Genomic DNA, 23,363 nt, shown 5'->3' with positions numbered 1-23,363 from the left:
AAAATATAATCATTTACGGATCTAAATTGCAGTCATTAAAATCCAGTGGGCTGGATTTCTCTTGTAAGCCATAGTGTCCCACTCTCTGGCCTGAAAAGTCTTCTAAATTTTTGCTAGCCTAAATCTGCCTATTTTTTAAATGTCAATTCCAAATAAAACCTCCATATGGCCTGTAATACTGGGACTCTTTGAGTTATGAATGACAGGAAGTCAATTTTTACAAGCTGAAGAGAGTAAAATTACTAGCTTAAATTTGAGAGGATGTTGGAGGTAGATCCCAGAATCCAGGAACTGCCTGAACCCCAGCTACTCCAGGGACCTGGTTTGCTATTGTAGTTATCAGAACAAGCCCGTTTTATCTCTCTTTTATCTTTGCTCAGTCTACAGTTTGGTTTCATTGTTTATTAGTGAGGGCAAGGCTTCCCCATAGGAAACGGAAAGTACCTGTGCCTCTTCAGGCAATAATCCCAGGCAAGTATTCTTGACCTGTATTGGTCACACACCCATCCTTAGAAGAACGTGTGTGGGTGGGTGGGTGGGGGGAAGGGTGGTGGTGGTAGAGAGGTTCTATGATTGCACAAGCTCAGGAGAGGAGCCCACTGCGGAGGAGGGTTTCCCAAAGGGAGGGAGAATTCTGTTGCCAGGAGATACAGATTTCTATTTTTGGGAGATAAAAATGTCACAATTATAGTACAATATGTGACATGCCATAAGAGAGATAATGTTTGAAACACACTTCATCACCCCCAGTACCTAACATCACATTTGGTAGACATTCATGCGTTTTTGATGAATGGATGACTCAGTTCCCCCAGCTGGTTGTGAACGCCCTCGTCTCTAAACTGGCCTAGATATCAGCTGTTGTCTAGTTCTGTAGGTTGTATTAGAGGTTTTCCGTCTCCGTATGTTATTTTTCGTCTAATCCGGAGGCAAAGCATGCCTGAGACAGAGCCAGGCAACAGGAAATCTCAGCCCAGGAACCAGAGCACAGAATGCTGTATATGCCGGTGACAATACCGATTACGCTCTGGGTGACCCATGTGGCCTTTTTGGTGAGGCCTTCAGAAGGACACAAAGGCCCCACCGACAGACGCGACCCTCCGTGGGGAGGGAGGCAGGGCCCCGGGGGCGGGGGCACAGCGGGGGCCCCAGCCTCGGGGGCGTCACAAGGCACAAAGGAGACAGCAGGGAGGCGGCCGCGGGCGCCTATCTTCGCTCGCCAGCCACTAGCAGTTGCGGTTACAGACCTGCAGCTCCCCCTCCCCCACCCCCTCCCCACCCAGGCCCGCCCGCCTTTCTGTCTCCTCTCTCCCTCCGTACTGGACGGCCCGGGTCCATTTCCGGGCTCCGGATATTTGGTATTGATCGGGGCCGGGGGCGCGGGAGCAGGTGGCTGCGGCGGGGCAGCTGGGCCGCCAGCCTGGGGCGCCGCGACCGGTCTCCCGCCGCCTTTGTCGCCAGCCCTTCCGAGGCGGCCGCTCCTCCCCCAGGTCGGCGCGCGCTGCCGGCCGGACTTTGCGCCGCGTCGGGCGCTGCTGCTGCGCGCGGGGCCGCGCTCGGGGCCGGCGGCGGCGGCGGCGGGGAAGCGGGCGGCGAGGGGCGGCCGGGACCCCGGCCCAACATGGCTGAAGTTGGCATCGACCAGTCCAAGCTGCCGGGAGTCAAGGAAGGTAGGGGCCGGGGTGCGAGTCGCGTGGGGCCCCTCCCCTCTCCTCAGCCCCGCTCTCTCCGGGCGGGGACGTCGTCCTTTCGGTCCCCGCGGCCCTCGTCCCTCCTCCCACCGCGGTGCCCTGGCCCTGGTGTCCTGGTAGGGGACAGAATTGAGTTGAGGCTCTACTGTGGTACCTTGGGCAAGTCCTTACGTTCTGAGCCCTCTTTCTCCTCTGCGAGACGGGGGGAAAGAGGATAGCACCACCCTCAGCAAGTGGTTGTGCAAATTGGTGAACGCTCAAGAGCTGGGTAAATCTGACTTATTTGTGTCCTTAAAAATCAAGGCCCAGCCTAGCTGGCGTGAAGCCTAGGAAGTGGGGAGGGGTTGACATTCAGTTCCTTGTGGAGCCTTTGTTTTGAAACTTGAGTCTTTCCCTCCTTCTGTCTCTCCACTTTTCCTAGTCCAGCGTCTGGCTGGCTGACTTTCCCACCTCCCTCAAGGTTTGAAAGTTTAGTCTTGGCACTGCCCTGCGCGGGCGGACGGATGGGAAGGTCCTATAAGCATTTTCTTACAAAAAGCAGGGGACGAGGAGGAATAGGGGACCAACTATTGACCTTGATTTTTAAAGGCTCTTTATACTGATGCCCTGAAAAATTATGGCTGATTAGTACTGGACTGGTTTGGTTAGCAGTAGGTAGCCCTTTGACTTCCCTCCCCTGCTCTTGATCGGCTGCTCCAAGATCTAGCATTTTTTGTTGAAATTTTGGGTGCTGGATCACCTTAACCTTTAGTTATCTTTGGCTATTCTTTGGCCCTAGGAAGCATGGAAATCCCAGAGTGTTATCTGAGCTTGCAAAGGTTATCTTTGTTGTGAATGTCATGTCATCTGAGCATTGTGACTTGTGGTGTCTTGGGAATGTGGAATTGAAAATAAGAATTTTTGTTTTCTTGGAACTGCATGTTTCATTGACAACTTGATTTGACTCTGATGGTCTTGTGATTGTCCAGGCCCACCAAGTAAGCTTGACTGCTTTCTTTCCCGGAGAGTTCCAAACACAGAGAGAGTCGCTGGTTTTATAAAGAATTTTTAATGAGGCCTAGCCTGTCCTATTGTTCCTGAAGGGTATTAGAGTTTAGGCTGGAGATTTTTCAACCTTTCAGTTTCCTGCAAAGCTTTGGTAAAGATTTAGGCATTCACATGTAAATGTAATTTTCACTGCACTGTCCCGACTGGTGCCTGAGTGATAGGAAAGGCAGAGCTATACTTTGAAAGTCCTAGTCTCTGAGATTGTCTGGTTGTCTTTAGTCTTTTGAGTATGAGTTTTGTGGGTGTGTATGTGTATATATGTCTGTGTGTTGGATGTTTCTAAAGAAAAAGTGACCCTGTGTAGTGTCTAGTGCTTCCTTGGGGTGGGTGATGAGTAGAGTGAGCATTGGAGTTCAAACACAACTCCATGTAAAGTGTTAATCCTACTGTGCTGTGATTTTACCCAGCCCGTTGTATATGTTGATGACCTGGGACAAACTTGAAACTCACTTTCTGTATATGCATTTGTATGACTCTTAGGTCTTCTGGTTTCTAACCAAGACATGAATGATTTATTTTAATACATTCTTTCTCAGGGGGTTCAACAAACACTTTCCATCTAAAAATGCAAGATGTTTCCATTCCTACCCCCTGGAATTTTAACGCATTTGAATTGACTTTCATTTTGCATAGTGTGGTGTTTGGCAATCCAGTTTACATTTCATGGGAAAGTGGTAAAGAAATTTGGTGTGGCTCTTTGATTAAGTTAGAATTAAATATTGATTGATTTTGAAGGTGGTTAGAAATTGTTGAGAAGATCGTTGTCTTTGTAAGCATCTGACTTTTCTGGTTCCAAGATTCTCAAAGGAAATGATGTGTTAGGCTAGGAACGTCCTAAATAGTTCTGTACTTTTTGCTCTGGGAAGTATTCAAATATAATAAAGTATATCTCTCTCTAATGTAACTCTTCATTATGGCCTAATAACTCCTTAACAATGTCTTTGAACCCTAATTTAAAGAGAATAAAGCTGGTGCCCATGTTTTGGTAAAGCATACACATTGAGATTGTTCTTAGTACTGAAACTTCCAACTCAGTTTGAAAAGTAAATTTAGTGGTAAATTGTTTAATACTCTGGCATAGGTTTTTAACCTTTGTTTTGAAAAACCTGTCTCTTCCACTTTGTTTCTCATTCTAAATTCTGGTAGGTTTATATGCAATTACAATTTGGGTCATGGACTTGATTTCCAATGTTGTGGGTGCCTGTTGCTTCCCACTGCCTTTTCTTTTGGAGGGGTTCGGGAACCCTGTGACCTTTGTCCTGAACATCTCAACAGAGGTCATGGGTAACAGCTGACATCAGGGAATATTTTAATATTAAAATTTTTTCTTTTCTAGGTTAAAATCCAATGCTTGTTAAAGATATCCATCATTGGACAGACCTTTAAAAAAATAAAACAAACAAACAAACAAGACTACAGCAGTGTTTTTACCTTGGGAATCTCTTAAAATAGGGACAAAGGGACACATCTGAGTTCATATGTAGGGGAAAAGAATTAAGTCTAGCTAAATGTCAACACACATTATTTCTGGTTTAAAAGCATATTTGTAACATATGTACACTTTTTGTAATGGAAATACTGTTGCCAGTGTTTAGGAATAGTCCTTTATTTCTTCTGAAATATTTGAACTTCTACCCAACAATATTTGGAAATAATTCCCAGCCATTGTTTTTTAAATCAGATGTGTAACTCAAATACATCATGCAATTTGTGGATATTAGACATAGGTTTAGTCAGGTTCCAACAGTATTCTGTAGGTCTCTTAGTTTATATCACAGCTGGGAGTTTGTTTTTCTGAAAAGGAAAGTTGTTCATCAGTTGACAAACTTTGATTTTTGGTCAATTTTAGCTTCTTTGCTGAATTTTCTTTCTGAAACAACAGTCCAGACCCCTCACTTTCTTTTTGCTCTCTCCAGTTAGTTTCCCATACCACTACTTAATTGGAGTTGCTCATTTACCATCATAATCTTGTCCTTTCTCCTATCTAACAAACTTTTGACACATAAAGTGTTGGTTTAAGAGCTAATATTCAAAACCATTTCTAGTCCCTTTTAAACTTTTACCAACTCCTTTGTAATTTTATAGCCTTTAGAGTTTTCCCATTTTTAGCCATTTAGCACTATACACCAACTTCCCATCAATTCCCAGTGCCAACCTTCTTTTTTCTTCTCTTACAGCAGTAAGAAATGTATTATGTGTTATGTGTTTGTACTAGTCTTCAGATGGAAATGGAAAGTTGTACCATCTCCAAAGTTGGTTAACTGTGTGTGCGCGCACATCTGAAAATCAGTGCACCTAGCGAATTACTCCTTGAAGTAAGGTAGCTGCCTATTCTGAGAGAAAATCTTCTTTTGTGAAAGATAAAATTCGGTACATTTTCAGAAATATGTCTGGAAAGCACTGATTCATTTTAGGTCCAGGACATCCCAGTGGCATAATGAGGTGAATCAGAGAAATGGCACAAATCCAGAGTTTTAAGGGGAAAAACACAAAATTAGGTCTGGTGCAATAAGTTAGCCAAATTTTCTCCGGGATCTAAAGCATATCACATGCACACTAGGCAATAACGTGAAGGCAGTGTCTGTGAGATGTACAGCATATGGCTTCAGGGCAAACTGATTTTCTCTTTTCTTCAAAATGCTACAGCACATTTTTTTGTTACTGTTTTTTAATGAGACAATGGCTGGATCTCCTTGAGTTGGGAGGTTTGTGTGGTATTTATCTTTTTTTCCCTTTTTTGGCTTCCGGTCTTTGGCATAGCCAGCAAATATGCAGCACATATTTGCATATGTGAGCGAATGAGTGCATGTATTATTAAATACTCCCTGTTGGTTCAGGAGTCATATCTCTGGCATAATAATTCTTTCATATTCCTTCCCATAGTATAAGCACTGAAAGGGCAGGGATCATGCCTTTTAACAACGAGGATCACAGATTACAATGCCAGAATTAAATTTTTTTTAAATTTTTTTTAACATTTATTCATTTTTGAGAGACAGACAGAGCATGAGTGGGGGAGGGGTAGAGAAAGAGGGACACACACAATCCAAAGCAGGCTCCAGGCTCTGAGCAGGCGGTCAGCACAGAGCCTGACGCGGGGCTCGAACCCACAGACCATGAGATCATGACCTGGGCCGAAGTCAGATGCTCAACTGACTGAGCCACCCAGGTGCTCCTCTTTTTTAAGTTTATTTATTTTGAGAGAGAGAGAGAGAGAGAGACAGAGCGCGCGCGCGCGCGCGCACACACACACACACACACACACACACACACACACACACACACACGGGTTAGGGGCAGAGAGAGGGGGAGACTGAGAATCCCCAGCAGGCTCTTTGCTGTCAGCACAGAGCCCAATGAGGGGCTTGAACTTACCAATTACGAGACCGTGACCTAAGGTGAAATCAGGAGTTGAACACTTACTCTACTGAGCCACCCAGGTACCCCTAATCTTTATTTTTGTAACGTTTATTTTTTCATAGGTGCATCTTAAAAATAGAATTCATCCCCAAAAGATATGTATAACCTAAAAAGAAAAAAAAAGAAAAAAGGAATTCTGTGCACTTCTATCCTTGGAGATAATCATTATTAAGAATAAAATTTCAGTGAAAACACCTCTAACAAATGCTCTTTTGTGGGTTTGATTTTTATTTGAGTAATAGTTTTAATTTTTTCCTTACGTGCAAAGCAACACTTCACAATTTGTAAGCTGGAAAGAATCTTTGACACATATTTAAAAAAAATGTTTACTATGTACTACCTATTGTGCAAGGGTAGTTTCACAATAAAACATGCCCTGTAGTGATGCACGTGGTCTTCACTGTGGTGAACAAGCAGTTGTGTAGAGTTTACGGTGTTGTTGTAAAGAACCCTCTAAATGCATATTGCACCCAAAATGCCTCTCACATAAAGGGAAAAAAAGAATCTTCCAGTTAGTTGCTGTATGCAAAAATGCAATCCTTTCTTAAATGAATGATTTTTTTTAATGGATATAGCTGTCATTTGTAAAATAAAGAGTTTTTTCATAAGCAGTTTTTAAGCACTTTTTTTTTTTTAAGTATCAGTTCTTTTTTTTAAATTTTTTTTCAACGTTTTTTATTTATTTTTGGGACAGAGAGAGACAGAGCATGAACGGGGGAGGGGCAGAGAGAGAGGGAGACACAGAATCTGAAACAGGCTCCAGGCTCCGAGCCATCAGCCCAGAGCCTGACGCGGGGCTCGAACTCACAGACCGCGAGATCGTGACCTGGCTGAAGTCGGACGCTTAACCGACTGCGCCACCCAGGCGCCCCTTAAGTATCAGTTCTTAAAGGACAACTTCTTCCATGTGTGACACTGTAAAGTTAATTGATATTTAATCAAAGGATCTCAGAGTAGAAAGCATTAAAAACCACTGACCTAAGCCAGCCTTCTCATTTTCCAGATGAAAATCTGAGGGCCAGGACAGGGAAATGAATTGTACCCAAGTGCTGAGGTTAGGTAGGAATTGGCACACTGGGGACTAGAATTTGAAACATTTAAAACTGAACATTTTCTCCTTTCCCACCCTCTCCTTCCTCTCCCATTTTCTCCCTGACTTTCTCTTTGTTTTCCCCTCCCCATTGTCATCTTTTTCTTTTATTCTGTAGATACATAAGATTATTTTCTAATGTGTTCCTTAATACTGTCTTATATTTAAAACAGAATGAAAACAATGACAAAAATTTCAGAGATGTTTTGAAATTATTTTAGGGATAATGTTTGATATGAATGTTAATGAGCTAACATAGGCTTTATTGTTTTAGTTAAAACTTTTTTTTTTGGTTTTATTTTTTATTTGTTAAATGAATTACTGAGGGAACTGTAGGAGGTCACAGTCCTGCCTCAATATTCTATCAAAAAATTGCATGTCTTCTCTGCTATCATCAGCCCAACAGGGCTATAACATTTAGAGGCTTGGACACTTTAAACTTATTAGGGAAATAAACTCAAAGAAAGCCACAGGCCACGTTGTTTCCACAGTCCTTGTCAGGGGTTCAGGAGTTTTTATTGAGATAAATGAATTTTCCTCTGTGACAAAAAGCTATGTGATATTCTGTTCATAAAGAAAGCATTTATAGATACCACAAAACCTTATTAACCTCTGTTTGAAATCCTAGTTTTCTAAGTACAGGAGCATATTTCTAAAATGAACCACTGTGACCTTTGGGGGGAAAAACAAACCTGTCACAGCTGTATTTGCAGTTTCAGAAGTAGCTAGTGGATGGTCAATTGAATTAATATTTTTAACTGATGACCGAGTTAAAGGTGTCCTGTGCTTCAAAATGTAAAATTAGGATACCCTAGATCTTGCATAAGACCTACAAAGGATAATTGGTTTTTATATTCAGGAGGACCTTGGGGGATTAGTTACACCATTTATTCCCAGATGTTTGAATTTAGAAACCAGTGCATAAGGGTTCCCAGATATTATGTTTAGAAGACACGATGGATGGGTGCCTGGGTGGCTCAGTCGGTTAAGTGTCTGACTCTTGATTTCTGCTCAGGTCATGAGCTCACGGTTTGTGAGTTTGAGCCCCTCATCAGGCTCTGCACTAACGGTGTGGAGCCTGCTTGGAATTCTCTCTCCCTCTCTGTCCCTCCCCTGCTTGCACTCTCTCTCTCTCAAAATAAATAAGTAAACTTAAGAATAAAAAGAAAAAGGACAAATGCACACACACAAAAACAACCATTTATTTTCCTATCATTTCATTTACAAAAAACCCCCACATACATTCATGTATGTATGTATACGTATGGTAGTTGGTAAACATACACTGATATAAAAACAGTGAAAAGTTTCTTATAAACCAGAACTAGGTGTAATCTGTTATTTATATATCAGTATTTTTTTCTTTTTAGTCAAATTCATTGAGGTATAATTTATATACAGTAAAAATTCATCCTTAATTTACAGTTCTGAGTTTTGACAAATATGGTCTTATAATTATTGGAACAATTAAGATCAGAACAGTTACATAACTCCCAAACTTCTCTACCCTTTTACCTGTCTCCCACTAGCCATTGATTTATTTTCTGCCACTATAGTTTTGCCTTTTCAAAAATATTGTATAATTTAGATCATACAGTAAGTAGTCTTTTGAGTTTGGCTTCTTTCACTTGGCATAATATATCTGATACCGTATTGTATGTATTAGTAATTCTGTTTCTTTTTATTGCTGAGTTCCAGTGTTTGGCTGTACCACCGCATGCTTATCTATTGACTTGTTGAACATTTGAGTTGTTAACCACTTTTGGTGGTTATAAATAAAGACACCATAAATATTTGCATATAGGATTTCTTTGGGAAAGCACCTATGATGGGATTGCTGGGTCATATGGTGAGTGTATGTTTAGTTTTATAAGAAACTGCCAAACTATTCTTCGAAGTGGCTGTACCATTTTGCATTCCCACCAGCAGTGAATGTGAGCTCCAGTAACTCTGCACCTTTCCCCACAGTTTGTATTGTCAGGGTTGTTTTTTTTTTTTTTTTTTAACTTTTAGCTGTTTTAATAACTGTATAATACCACATGTGGTTTTTAGTTTGCATTTCTCTAATGGCTAATAATGTTAAGTCTCTTTAGTCTTATTTGCTATTCTTACATGTTTGTTGAAGTATATGTTCTAAGCTTTTGCCCCTTTAGAAAAAATCAGACCGTTGTCTTGTAATTGAATTTTGAGAATTCTTTATATATTGTAGCTTCATGTCTTAATGTCAGATATTTTGCAAATGTCGATGGTTTTTAAACATTGGTGCAACATAAGATGTTCATGTTGGGAGTTTTACCATAAACACATTCCTGGTCCTCCTAGATATCAACTGAGTTTCTTGGAGACAGTTCCAGCAATCTGTAGTTCTTATACCCAGATTATATTATACTCTTGGGCTTACATAATGGACATTTGTAATATACTGAGAATTCTCTGGCCACCCTAGTGAAGGAATCCTCCCTGCTCCAACCTCTCACATTTTTGTATTGGCAGCACATTTCTCTGTCAGTGTTCAAGAATGAGCATCATCTTTTCCCCCTCTAGTAATTGAAATTTGTTCCTCTAAGGTAGGGATCTGCACACTGTGGCCCATGGGCCAATCCAGCCTACCCACCACTTGATTTCATACAATAGGTAAGCTGAGAATAGGTTTTATATTTTTTAATGATTGAAAAAAAAAAAGAGGAAGAAAGATTGGTGAAATATGAAAATGATATGAAGTTCATATTTCAGTTCCTATAGGTAAAGTTTTGTTGGAACAAAGCTGTATTCATTGTTTACATATTGTCTGTGGCTGCTTTCACACTTTAAAGGTGAGATGAGTAATCGTGGCAGAGACCATATTAACAGCAAAGCTTAAAATTTTTACTATCAGGTACTGTATAGGAAAAAATGGTGGTTTCTTTTGAACCGTTTTTGATGAAAATTTAAAAAACTTCCTTATTTAACCTTTTCTTGATACTTCAGTTATCACCATGAGCATCAATTATAACTTTACTATGTTGGTGCTGTTGGGGACTGTGGCTGATGGAACTCTTAGGATAGTGTATTTTATATTTGTAGTGACTTTTAAAAACTTAGACTTATATCCTGATTTTTTCTTTATTCTTTTAAGAAGAAAAAATGTACACTCCATATATACTTCTGGGTATTTCAAAATTGATTGTATAGATAGAAGCCTTATGCAAAATAAGAGTATGTCATATGCCAGCTCTGAGGAAGGATCTGTGAGCTTTCATGAGTAGAGGGCATGAGTAAACAGATTGAACTTTTTAAAAAAGTTGGCTTATGATTTTTAGCTTTTTACTTATACTGGCTTTCTTCAAAATGTGTTAACTGACATCTGCATGAAGGAAGTGTTACTTTGTCTTCTTAGAAACTTGTATCAGAAGTACCTAGGATGATTTACCACTAAGCTTTGAAGGCTTAATGTGTGATGAACATTTCTAGTCTCGATACTGCTTCTCAGTTACCAAATACTAGGGGAGTCTCCACTGGACTTTTTTGGCTTTCATTTTTCTAATGAGTCATAAAGGCTGAGTCACTTTCCATTAACTTTACTCCAGGACTTTTAACTGTATATAGTAAAAGTGTGAGTGGTTTATAAGGGTGTCTGTCTTTCCCTCCTCACTGCCTCCCCATCAATGACTTTTTTTTTTTTTTTTTAAACTGGGCTATATAGAGAAGTCCATGATTTACTTTATTACATTTGCCAGCATTTGAGTAGCACCTTTACATCAAATGCTTTAAAATGTTAGTTGGTTTTCTTTACGTCTTTACAATATAGAATGCTAGGATTGGCAAATACTGTCAAAAAGTCCTTATTGTCTACATGGGAGACCTGAAGTAGATAAAGAGAAGAAAGAGACTTGATTAAGGTCTTTGTTCCCCCCATCTGCACTTGTTGAGTTTGCTCTAACATTTGGGCCAACAGCTATTTGAAAAGAACTGTTCATTCTCGGTGTTTGTATTTACAGATCACTTTCTGGCGTTGCCTACAAAAGTTCCATTTTCCTATCTTTGATTGCTGGATTCTAACTTGACATGATTGCTTCTATTGTTTTCTCAGGTTTCCATGGTCCCACGTTATTATTTCAGATTGGGCTTTAGTGTACTCGCAGAGCATTTCTTCTTTTCTAAAATTTTTATAGTTACCCGATTAAAGCCTCACAGAGCTTATCTTCCAAGGTCATTTTAGCTATGTGTATGTTGGAGGGGAGAAACTAGAGGTTTAGAAAATGGTTAGGGAGCTATGGATAGATGCCAGTTTACCATGCTTTTACTGTGGACACCCCTGAAGTTCCGGAACATGGTTTCAGTGGTTTCTCGAGCTCCCCAAACTAGGATAATTACTAAACTTAAAGACAGGATAGCCAAATAATTTGTAGGCCTAACCCAGATACTTTGTGATTAAAAAGTGCAATTCTGTTAATTTTACGGAATAGATATATACTAGTGATCACATAACTAAAGGAGACATTGCTGAAATGCCCTGAGCAGTTGGATGTGATTACTGAGTGAGGTCTTTGTCCCAAGACCTCTTCTGAGTATGTGAAGTTTTCATTGGCACTTAAAACCTAAAGGGTAACTGTCTGTCGTAGACTGTCTTACTCTTAATTTGTTTTCTGTTTTCTAATTGATTACTAAGTAAAACATGAAATCAGCTCTATAGATTATAGAATAGAAATCATGAGGGTGTCATTTAGCTGTTCATATTTGGGTTTATTGAAATTTTATTTTTATTTAGTTAGTTTTCTTTCTGTTCCCTCTTTATGGGTTCTGTCTGTATATTCCTCCCAAAATGTGGAACAGATATTGGAAAGATTTGTGCCAATTCAGAGGAGGTAAGAAATACAGACATTTGATTCCTTTTTACTTGGCAATATGTAATATACTTATCATTGTCTTCTTTCTTTTAAATGGAGTGGGCAAGGTGACATTTTTTTACTCTATATACTTCTGCTATGCATCTTTTTAGTAGTTGAGCTCCTCCTAGAATTATTTTGTAGTATTTGATCTAGTTTACTGATACATTAAATAATTCATCCCAATTGAAATCAGACTTGTAGTATACAATTTAATTTAATCTTAATCAGACTGTCTTCTTTCTAAAGGAAAATACCTTGAACCTAGACTTGTAAGACCTGGTTTCACATCTCCTGTTTACCACCCATTAGGTGTAAGGACTCAGAGATAACATTGTGTCTCTAAGTTTTAGTTGCCTTACTTGTTTTTTGGAGAAAATATTTACTGGGTTTGTGATTACGGTTAACTGAAGAAATGGATATGAAAACATTCTGTGAAATGCAGTGGTATACATTCAAGCTCTTGATAATATTATTGTTCAAGTTGCCCTGTAATACTTTTACTTTTAACCTTCTTCCAGACCGTTGTTCCTGTGAGTCCTTATCCCTCTGCCTAGAGTTTCCTTCTACGCTATCCAAATATAGTGTGGTTTTTACACCCCCCACCCCCACCAGGCCTAGGTCAAGTACTCATTCTCTCTTGAGTCTACCCTACTTCATTTCTGTGATTTCTTCAACCCACTTTGAGCTACTTATTTCCTTAAGCAAAATGTTTCATTCTCTGTGTTAATTTACTCATTTTCTCTCAGGAAAAGACTGGTGGCTGACTGATCTCAGTATTTTGGGGGGATCCTTACACATAGGAGATACTCCAGAAAACTTGTCAGACTATCTGACAGCTTGTGCCCAGGGGGCAAACTGACCTAACTGGACTAATGACACTAGAGTAAGAGCTATGATTATTTGCATTCATTCACTGAGGTAGGAATAGAGGACTAGGAATAAGTCAGTTTTACTTTTTGTTGTATGATTTTTTCCCCCCATTTCTCAAATTTTTGTAGGTTGGTGTTAAGGTTAAGTCAAGGCCTGAACATACAATAGTCTCCTTCGGAGGCAGTGATCTTACCTATTTATGAATTAATTTTAGTTATGTAAGACTATGCTAATGTGTGCACATTTTCCAGGAATGTTACATAGTGTCATTTTGTCACTGTTACTAGAAGTGTTGGGTTCTGTTCAGAATTTTTATGTTTACTATTTTCTCTCTAGATTTATTTTGATATAAAGGGAGCAAGGGTCTTATGAAGCTTTACCTAAACAGAGCAAACATAGAATGTATTTTTAAAGTCCTTGATTATAAGGGGAGATAATTGTGAAGAATCTGAAAGTTTTGAGTTGGAGACTAAGATGGATGTACAGATTGCAAACTTGAAATGGTTTATGATCAAAAGAGGGTAGAAAAGCATGAGCAAGAGTCAACTCAAGAGTGTTCTGCTTTGGGCATGGATATACTCTATTGTACTTATTTTGGAATTGTTTTCTAACTTAGGGCACACTGTTTAGTCTCTTTCAGTTTCATATGGTACATAGGAGTTAACACTGCTTTAAAAATAGGCAGTGCTGCAAAAAATAAATTTATACTTGTAGGCAGCCATTTTTTCAAATGTTTAAAAAATCGCCCAAATAATTTTGACTTCTTAAAAACCCACTGAGGCAAGTGAATCCTCTAGAATGGAAAGGATTTGGATAACTTGTTTTCCTGTTCACAGGTGCAGGCTGTCCCTGATTTTCTTTCAGTTCTCTGCAGGGGAATTGCATGTAGAAGGTCCTGAAGCTAGTTTCAGTAGCATTGCTGAGAGAAATCCAAGGCATTTAGGAACACATTCTAGTTGAACTTAAAACATTTGGTGATTTTTTAAAAAAATTTTTAATCTTGATTTATTTTTGAAAGAGGGAGAGAGAGAGAGAGCAAGTGGGGGAGCAACAGAGAGGGAAGGAGACACAGGATCCAAAGCAGGCCCCAGGCATTGAGCTGTTACACTGAGCCCAATGTGGGGCTCAAACTCACAATCTGTGAGTTCATGACCTGAGCCGAAGTTGGATGCTTAACTGACTGAGCCACCCAGGTGCCCCTGAAACATTTGGTGATCTTTAACAAGCCTTCAGAATATGGAGCATGCTCACTTTTCCAGGCTGTACTGTGGTCATCTGGCCTCACTTAAGCCTTTTAGTAAATGACACAGTTCACATTTGTATTCATTGGACAGTAAGTGACTGATAACATGGTCTCATTTTACCCTGATACTAAAGGCTCTGAGAGAACTGCTAGTTAAAACAGGAAAAGACTACTTTTTTTTTTTATAAGGCACCAGATTGAATGGAAGGTTATTTTAAGATTTATTGGTGGTTGAAGCTACTATACAGATGAATAAAAGCAGATGTTTGCCATTTTGTATGGTAGAAATAGTTAAACAATCAGCAACGTTGAAGAAAGCAGTATTTGGTGCAGGAGAGAACACAACAGTCATCCTATAGGGTAGTCTTTTTTACAGGCTGTGATTTTCACATTTTAGATGATGTGTTGGTGTCCAAGATACAAATGTATATGAGTTACCCTGAATCAACTATATTTTATGCAACCCTATGTCTTAAGTTGGATGCATTCTTAGAGATAATTTGTACTGTTTCCTTACAGGTCAGGACATTGAGGTTCTGATTTGGAAAGTGACTTGTCAGAGGTCATTTGGTGAGTGGGTGACAGAACCAGAACTAAAATTCTGACAGGTATCTGGAATTAAGAACAGAGCTCTTTGTACTTTAATTTGCGTGTGCCTTATATGCTACAGTAAAGCCATATTTCTATAAATTGGGCAAGAAATATCCACATTTCTTATAGGAAAGATACCAAAATGGCATGTGGATTTGGCAGAAAGCTTTCACTAGAGCAACTCAAAGAATAGAAATTAGGAAAATCCGTCTAGTTTTAGGCATTCACTGTAATCTACGTGTGAAGGTGTTTATATTTTGACTGGCTATACTTCTATTCAGTGGTCTACCCTCCTATCATTCTTGATGTTGATTAAACTGTAATTACATGACTTTCTCATATAATTCTACTTTGCTTTCTAACTCTGGACATTCAGTTGAAAAGAAAAGTTTGAAGTGATGGAGCTTATTAAACATTTTAGACATACTGATTTTCCTTTAACTTAGGTCCACAATATGTATAGGAAACATATTCTCCCTCAGTTGGACATAAGAGGTTAGAAAGAGCTATAGAAATGTAGTGACTGTTAACAAAAAAGAAATGTAGTAACTGTTGATTACATTTTAATTCTTTGATAGAAGAAGAGGAAGTAGTGTTTGCATATTCTGTTATGGATTCTATACTAGACAAGTGACTAGATCTGTGTTAATCAGTGACTTAGTTAGGGGACCTGACTAGAAGAAATACTTAGTAGAACATAACTAATTGTAATAATTCATTAATTCTGATGATGCCAATAATAATAGGTTCCACTTCTTGAATTTCCTTTTATTGAGTGACAGATGTATTCCTTGACCCTTCACTTATCTAATTTATTTCTCAAGAAATCCATTCTCATTTTACAGGGAGGAACCTGAAGCTCAGAGATTAAATAACTTGCCCAAAGTCTTGTAGCTGTTAAGCAAGCAATATTTGAATCCTGATATATATAGCTCCTGTTTGTTTGTTTTTTTTTTTTTTCTCTCTCTGAAACACTTTTTAAATAGTAGGACAAATCCAAAGCCGGATAATGTTGTCACTTCATATACCCTGTTTATTTTTGTAATTATTGAAGACATCTCAGCTTCCTCCTTATTTGCCTCCAAGCTTTGGTTTGTGCTTCTTTCGTCCTGCACCACTAGCTGAGTTTCCAGCTTTCTTTGGAATAGAGAACCATCCAAAGTTCACATCTAACTTAAATACCACTAAAGTGAATAGATGTTTTTCTCAAAAAAAAAAGAAAAAAATAGGGGCGTCTGGGTGGCTCAGTCAGTTAAGTGCCAGGCTCAGCTCAGGTCATGATCTCATGGTTCGTGGGTTCCAGCCCCATATTGGGCTCTGTGCTGACAGGTCAGAGCCTGGAGCCTGCTTCGGATTCTGTGTCTCCCCCCCTCTCTCTGCCCCTCACTCACTCGTGCTCTGTCTCTGTCTCTGTCTCTCTCTCTCTCAAAAACAAATAAACATTAAAAAAAGATTAAAATAATAACAAAAATAAAACAAAAAAAATAACCTGTATGATGAATTTCATAGAGAGCCAAAGTGGTTGACAGAGTCACTTCTTAAACTCCTTGCACAACTCCCTGCTGTCAACATAGGGGTTCTCCATGTGTGCTTTGAAATATAGGCTAACTTCTTCTAGTTTACTGGTGGATTGCTTCCTGATTCTGTGTAGACTGTATTTCTAGGAAATCTGATTTTAATGTAAGCTTACTTATATTATAATTAGGAAGATAAATCTCCTCAACTTCTGGGGAGGCATTCTCCTAGATTCTAAGAAAGTACCCATGATCTCAAGATATCTTATAGAAAAACACATTTCTAGTGGGTAAACATGACCAATTATTGAGCATATGGCAGCATATCAGAGTAGAATTCCAAAAATCTCAAGATTTACCCATTTGTTTTTTATTCATACTTTTAGATTTATATAATCCAAGATTACTGGAAATGTTGTAGACTTCTGGCAGATGGTTACCAGAGTGAAAGTGTGAGTAGTACAATTTGCTTTAAGGGAGCAAGATTCTAAAAGAATCTTTTTACCATGTCTACTTAATCCCATGACCACTACTTGAAATAAAGTTTTGGGGGGCAATTTTGAGTATTACTCTTGATTTCTTGAAATTGAAATGTGTTTACTAATCCTAATAGGAAAAAAATGCTAAAGTATCTACTTGCAGAAGAGAAGTTGAAAGTGGAAATATCTGACTCAAGGGTAAACAGAATGTGCAGTAGCTAGTACTTAAGGAAACTCTTCTTGTCATATGAAGCCAATAAACCAAAATGGTTTTCTTTCCTTGGTGTAAACTTGTACTTAAGCTGGGTTGGATGTGATCTTTTGGGTTTTAATGGGCATGACTGGGTTTATCCTACAGGGGTTTAAGGAGATGGGTGGCTTTTCTTTCTAGGCTAAGGCAAACAGAGAAACCAACACCATTTGAGGGCTGCCAAACCATCTGAGGGCTTGTTTAAGTGCCAGGAAAAGTGCCATTCAAATATTGGAACAAGAGAAGGTCGGAGTTTCTTTAGGGATACGTGCAATCAAAATAAAAGCAATAAATTCTTACAGTCTGGATATTCTTACTGGAAATTGGCTTTGAAAAAAAAAATCCTGTCTGCTACTGCTTATCTAAGGGTATTTAAGTATTTTGGGTATTTTGAGGACTGTTTGTGGTTATCAAGGGTCTTTTGTTTTCTACATAGAAAGTCTGACTATCTCCATCAAAATAATTTGTGAATATGTAATTTTTAAGTATATACATTTCCTGCAGTACTCAAGTCCTTAACAGTGGTCGTTATCACTCTGTCATTTCAGGTGAGCAAACGTAAGTTATATTACTTTGTTCAGGATTATTCATCTAGTGAGTGTTAGAGCCAGGACTGTAATCAAAGTGAGAGTACTCTTGGTTACACCATACAGTATCCTTATGCAGTGAATATTCACTGAGTACCAGTGTTCTGTGTAGTGTATTGGAGAAAACACTGTGTAAAGAGTTTCATCGTTTTCTAAGTGTGATTTTGCTAGTCTTTTTATGGTCAAATATGAAATTTTATAAATCCATTTAAAAAGTAAACTGAATCATTTTAAAGCAGGAGTTATTTCTTTTAAATCATTTTTATGATATCAAAAGTAATTATTTATTTAGCTGCTGTGTAAATTCATATATTCCTGAATTGTTCTGAAGTGGAGCACCCATGTAAAATGCAATTGTTCTTTAAGGAATTCACCAAAGATAGTAAACTTAGGAGAATCGTCTCCATTTTTGATCAGTTTTATTTTCAAGGTCATTTGAGATTCACAGGTACACATTGGCTAATCAGAATGCAGAGTTCTTCAGTAAGTGTTTGGTAAGTAAGTATTAGCGATCTGGTGGGTTTATTCAGTAGCAGGTATATTTCCCAGAATTTAATTGCTTTAACTGTATTTAAAATCAGTTCACTTGCCTTTCTAAGTGGAGCTTTGCTCCTTTGTTTTTGTGACTATATGTGCACAGTTGCTGTAGAGCAAGTTTTGATTCTTTCACTCTGGTGAAGTTAGCAAAACTACCATCGCTTTAGGACTAAAGAAAAAGAAACAGGTGAAATACCATACAGGAATTTTGAAGATAAATCAGTGGTTAACACAAAACCAATAATATATTCAAAACCCTTTCTTGTCCATACTGGTAAAGTAAGTTACATCTGTTGGCCTAAAATACTATGTGTGTGTGCCTGTGTGTGCTCATACACACATACACAAATGATTGAAATGGCTTTAAATGCTACTGAGTAGTCTAGTTGTCTAAATTGTCAGTAACCTATCTATCACACTGTGATTATTGTTTAGAGCAGTGCTGTCCAATAGAACTTGTCTGATGGTGGAAATGTTCTATATTCCACACTGTCCAAAATGGTAGGCATCAACCCCATATGGCTATTTAGCCCTGAAAATGTGGCTTGTGAGACTGAGGAACTGAATTTTCAAAACTTAATTTTAGTTAATTTGAAGAAATTGCTACATGTGAGTAATGGCTACCATTTATATTGTGGGGAAAAACAAATTGTGACCCTGGTGGATGGAATAATAATGATGAATCAATAGAACATACAAATTTGGTCTAATTTAAGGCAATCTTTTCTAACATCTGTTCTAATATTGGATGTTGTAGATGTACATCATATGGGGTTTTGAAGGGTCTTACTCGTGGTCACTTGGTAGGACTGCAAGGACAGAAAGAACCCAAGTGCCAGTTTGTTGGGAACTCAGATGAAGTGACCTCTAGGTTGAGCTCATTTTGAGATTAAGGGATGCTTCTGGAGAAGAAAGAAGCTCAGTTTCAGGGATTTGCGTTGGTATCTAGATCTGCATTTTCTGAAAATAGATAAAGTCTGAGTTGTCACTTTTCTAGAGCAACTTTTTTTGTTATTGCTAACACAGAAAAGTTTGGCTTCAGAGTACCAATCCACAAAGTTGATGCCTGCAAACCCAGAAAACTTGTGAGATTGTGTTTGTGGGGTTTTTATCCTTTATGGTAACTTGAGTCAGATACTTCCTTATGGAAAGCTTTATGTGACAGTTCTATCAGGATGAGTCAATACTGTCCTGTTTCTGCCCTGCCACCTCCCCCCTCCCCCCACCCATGTTTTCACTATTCCTCTCACCCTCAATCTTTTGCTCTGTCAAATGGAAATTCCTGACTCAGCCATTTTCACTTTTCCAATAAGTTACCCAGTTACTCTGTGGTCTCTGATAATGATGTAGATGGTTTGTGATATTAAAGTAGTACTTCTGATTTGGTGACTTACATTATCTCAGCATTTTCAGAACCCATTTGCCTGCAATCTAGTGTGTCTGTGGTTAGCTATAATATATCTACTTGCCAAACTAGTGGTTTGGGTTACCGGGCTTTTCATTTAACTTCGAATTTGGGGGATTAGAAAAAAAATAACTCAGGAACCTATTTTAATAAATTGCATCAGAGTGAAATGTTGGAATTATATTAATTGTTTTGTTTTTTAAAATGTCTCCTTACTGTGCTCAGTCTTGTGCTTTTGTTGAAGATGTGTGTGCGTGTAGGCACACGTTTAAAACTCATACTTGAACTATTGATGATGTCCATTATGTAACTTAGTGCTTCCTATTTAAGTTCCAGCGTGACAACAGTTTAGTTGCATATTTGCTGCTAGTAAAACATTTCTATCCAGTGACGAACTGGTGTTATTTCTTTTTTTAGGTCATGAAAACTGAGCAACTTTTCATATTTCCCTGCTTGCTTTGGTTCTCAGGAAGATCATATACAAATTTGGGGACTTATATGGACTTTATTTTTGCTAGCATACTTTTTCCCTTAATAACAATAACAAAAAACTTTCATTCTCAAATGACTCAGGACACTAACTCCAAGATTCTGAAAATTCCTATCAGCACCTTAGCATACATTGCATTCTCTGCTTCAAAATGCCACATTCGTCTTATGCATCCTGCTGGGTTATTTAGCTTAACACGTATAACCTCATCTATATTGTCATTTTTCATAGCCTTGGGTCTCATCTTGGAAGTACCACTTCTTTGACTATGTGATCCTTGGCATTGTTATTCCAACTCTCCAAGCCATCATTTCTTTAGAAATTGAGTGATAATGTTTAATTGTGGTGTAAAGCGACCAACAGTTGACCACCTGCCTGAATGGACCACCTTTATAGATATTCTAGGATTCTTTCAGCTTCTATCCATTACTATACATATATTATAATATATCCAAAATTTGGGGGATGGAAGCAGAAACCCTTTACTGTCATTTTAGGTAATGTAGGTAGACATGCAGCTCCTTAGCCTTTTTCAGGTGTGCTGGAAGGTGAGGATGGCTCACACCTGCAAAAAATGCAACTTTTCACGGTATGTCATTTGTATTAATCACCATTTTTCTTAGGAGCCCTCATTTCCACATTTATTTGAAAATCATTATCTCAGGCACTGGGATAAATGTTGGAGAGAAAATGATCCATAATATTTTTCCTGCCTTTCAAGGATCTTGAATGTATGCTGGGGAAACAGATGGGTAAATTCATTATAATATGATTAGTGCTACCTTACTATATTTACTATATGCTGTGAAATCATTGGGGGAAATATAGCATAGGTAAATCTGCTGGGTGTGTAAGAGTCCATTGTGATGGTTTTGGTTTTATTCTATAAGATTGGATTAGTAGAGAAATGACATTAGAATGAGGGTTTGAAGACTGATTATGATTTTTTTAGATAGTGGAGAGGTGCCTCAGGTAGATAGAACAGGTTTGTGCCCTGCCCCCAGTGTGTGTAATGGTGACTAAGCTTCCTTCAACTTGGAGGATGCTCCCATTCTCTGTGTCCCATACCCACACCAACCAACTAAAACATAAACAAAACCCAGTAACCATAAAAATCCCCAAATAGTTGAAACATTGGTTAATGATACTTGACTCAATCACTTGTACAAAGTGTGGATGAAAGTGTTTGTCTTTCAAAAAGGAATTGTAGAAGCCTGTGTGCATTTTTCAGGTAGTTTAGTAAGGGGGGTTGGTAATAATTCTACTAAAGATAAATATTCCAGAAACGTGGATCTGATTTAATGATATTATGTGTTTCTTATAAGAAGGATCCTCTATCTTCCAGACAGATGGAATAACCATAGTATATGGGATAGAACAGGGGATTTGGAGACTTGATCAGGATAATAGCCCTGCCATTGAATACTTCGACTAGGAACAAAGTAAATGAGGATGGAAGGCCTGTTTATGTAACTAGTAAATGGAAGGCCATTTACTAGTGTTTTGTCAGCCCAAATTAGGTGCCACTCTCCTTCTTCTGTCATACTATACTTGGATTTTGTTAATTTCAACAGGATGGACATCTAGGACATTAAAAGTCAGAGAAGGAGCAAAAGTTTCAGTTACCCTTTATTCCCTAGTAAATTAATTGTTCAGACATTACTGAGATCTTATTCCCATCGTTTCAATTTCCTGCCTGAATGGAAGTTTCAGTTGTCAGAGTGGTCAGTGATTCAAAGCTATGTATGCTATTTTAGGACTCATAATTGGGGCAGATGGTTATGAGAGTGTCCATAGTCCATAACTGAGCATACCTAAGAAGCTCCCGAGCTGACGGTGGTAGTAATAGGGGGTGAGGGTTGGTTTTGGTGTTGTTATTAGTGATGGTGATATTGATATCCTCTTGGTCCCTATATATGTAAAATTTGTTGGGGATGAAAATGTCAAGGACTTGGCATTAGGATGATAGCTGTTCATAGTTTTTCCTGCATTCTGTTCTCTTTTACTCAGGCAGTTTTATTAGAGCTTTAAATAAAGAAGAGAGACCCTTCTTTAATAAATTAGGGAGACATTCCTTTTGAGGGGCAACAAACAAAGGCATAGGGGTTTACATATGTTATTTCTTTGTACAAATTGTCTTTAACATCTCTTGGACACATTATTCTGAAATTTATTAATACTCTCTTTGCAAATGGAGAAAATCTCATTGATACTGGATGGAGAGTAGGGGAGATGGGGCAAGCTGGTTAGATCCCAAAGGGAAATTTTCCTTGGAATTTTCCACCATTGTCACACACAGCTTAGGGTTTTTCTTGCACATCACCCAGGAAACACTGTGAAATGAAAAGAACTTTTTATTGCCCTTGGTTTTCAGAATTGAATACAGGCTGACTGTGATTGTCAGAGACTTATTCTTGGGAGACAGTGAGACAAAATAAACAATATCCCCCATTTCATTGCTCTATTTTGGGCCCTGGAACCCACCTTCTGAGCACATGTGCCATCCTTACCTAAATTCTGTTGTATCCACAATTTCAAACAACCTAATGCATATTTGTTTTATTTTATTTACTATTTAATAATATCAACTCTTCTTACGTAGTGAAATATAGACTCATTACTTCTTCCAGGTTTGGTTTCCAATTCATTTGTTCATTTGTTGGGCAATCTTGGTCAAGTCACTTTATTTCTCTGAGCCTTAGTTTTCTCATAAATAAAATGAGAATATTGGTAAAACCTTTACCTTCAGGTAATTAGGAGGAATGTATATGAAAGTGCATTGTAATCAATAAAGTGCTATATCAATGTCAACTGTGGCTGCCTGTCATTACCAAACTTTTCAACATAGAATATGTGTCTGGAACATCATCCTCATTCATAGAGGCTGTTTTCATGTGTACAGAACAAAGGAAAACAAGTATCATCCCTGTTCTCAAATCAATGAGTATGTATTCCATCTGTTGCTAATAGCATTCACACAAAAATAGAATAATTCACAAATTATACCAGGACATAAAAGGCAGTACAGACACAGTTGAAAGAGATAGTTGCTAGTGAATGTATTATTAATCCAGGCATTTGTATGTGGGTGGAAGCTTGTAAAGACTGAGTCATAGGAATTGTATTTTCAGAAAGTTTGGGGTGTGAGTACAAGAAGGACAGAAGGGGAATGACTTCTTCACTCTTCTGGTTTGTGAGAGTTAATTGCCTCCCCACCTAGAATGCCTGCTTCCTCTGCCCATAGAAATTTTAACCTTCTTTTGAAATTCATTCTGTATGTT

The 23,363-nt window shown here is 38.5% G+C and overlaps 1 protein-coding gene across 3 annotated transcripts in view; it reads left to right on the top strand.

Annotated features, from left to right (window-relative positions):
• Window positions 1-936: 936 nt before the first annotated feature.
• Window positions 937-23,363, top strand: part of CCDC50 (coiled-coil domain containing 50) — an 86,159-nt gene continuing 63,732 nt past the window's right edge. For all 3 annotated transcript variants that reach the window (XM_078453131.2, XM_078453129.2, XM_078453130.2), the window contains exon 1: window positions 937-1,670. In XM_078453131.2, coding sequence (XP_078309257.1) covers window positions 1,622-1,670 — 49 coding nt within the window. In that variant the 5' untranslated portion in view covers window positions 937-1,621. The remainder of the gene's footprint in view (window positions 1,671-23,363) is intronic.

The sequence above is a fragment of the Panthera onca genome, chromosome C2, assembly GCF_046562875.1.
Source record: "Panthera onca isolate mPanOnc1 chromosome C2, mPanOnc1 haplotype 2, whole genome shotgun sequence".
NCBI lineage: Eukaryota > Metazoa > Chordata > Mammalia > Carnivora > Felidae > Panthera > Panthera onca.
The sequence above is the reverse complement of the archived record's forward strand: the minus strand, read 5'-3'. Positions and strand labels throughout refer to the sequence as shown.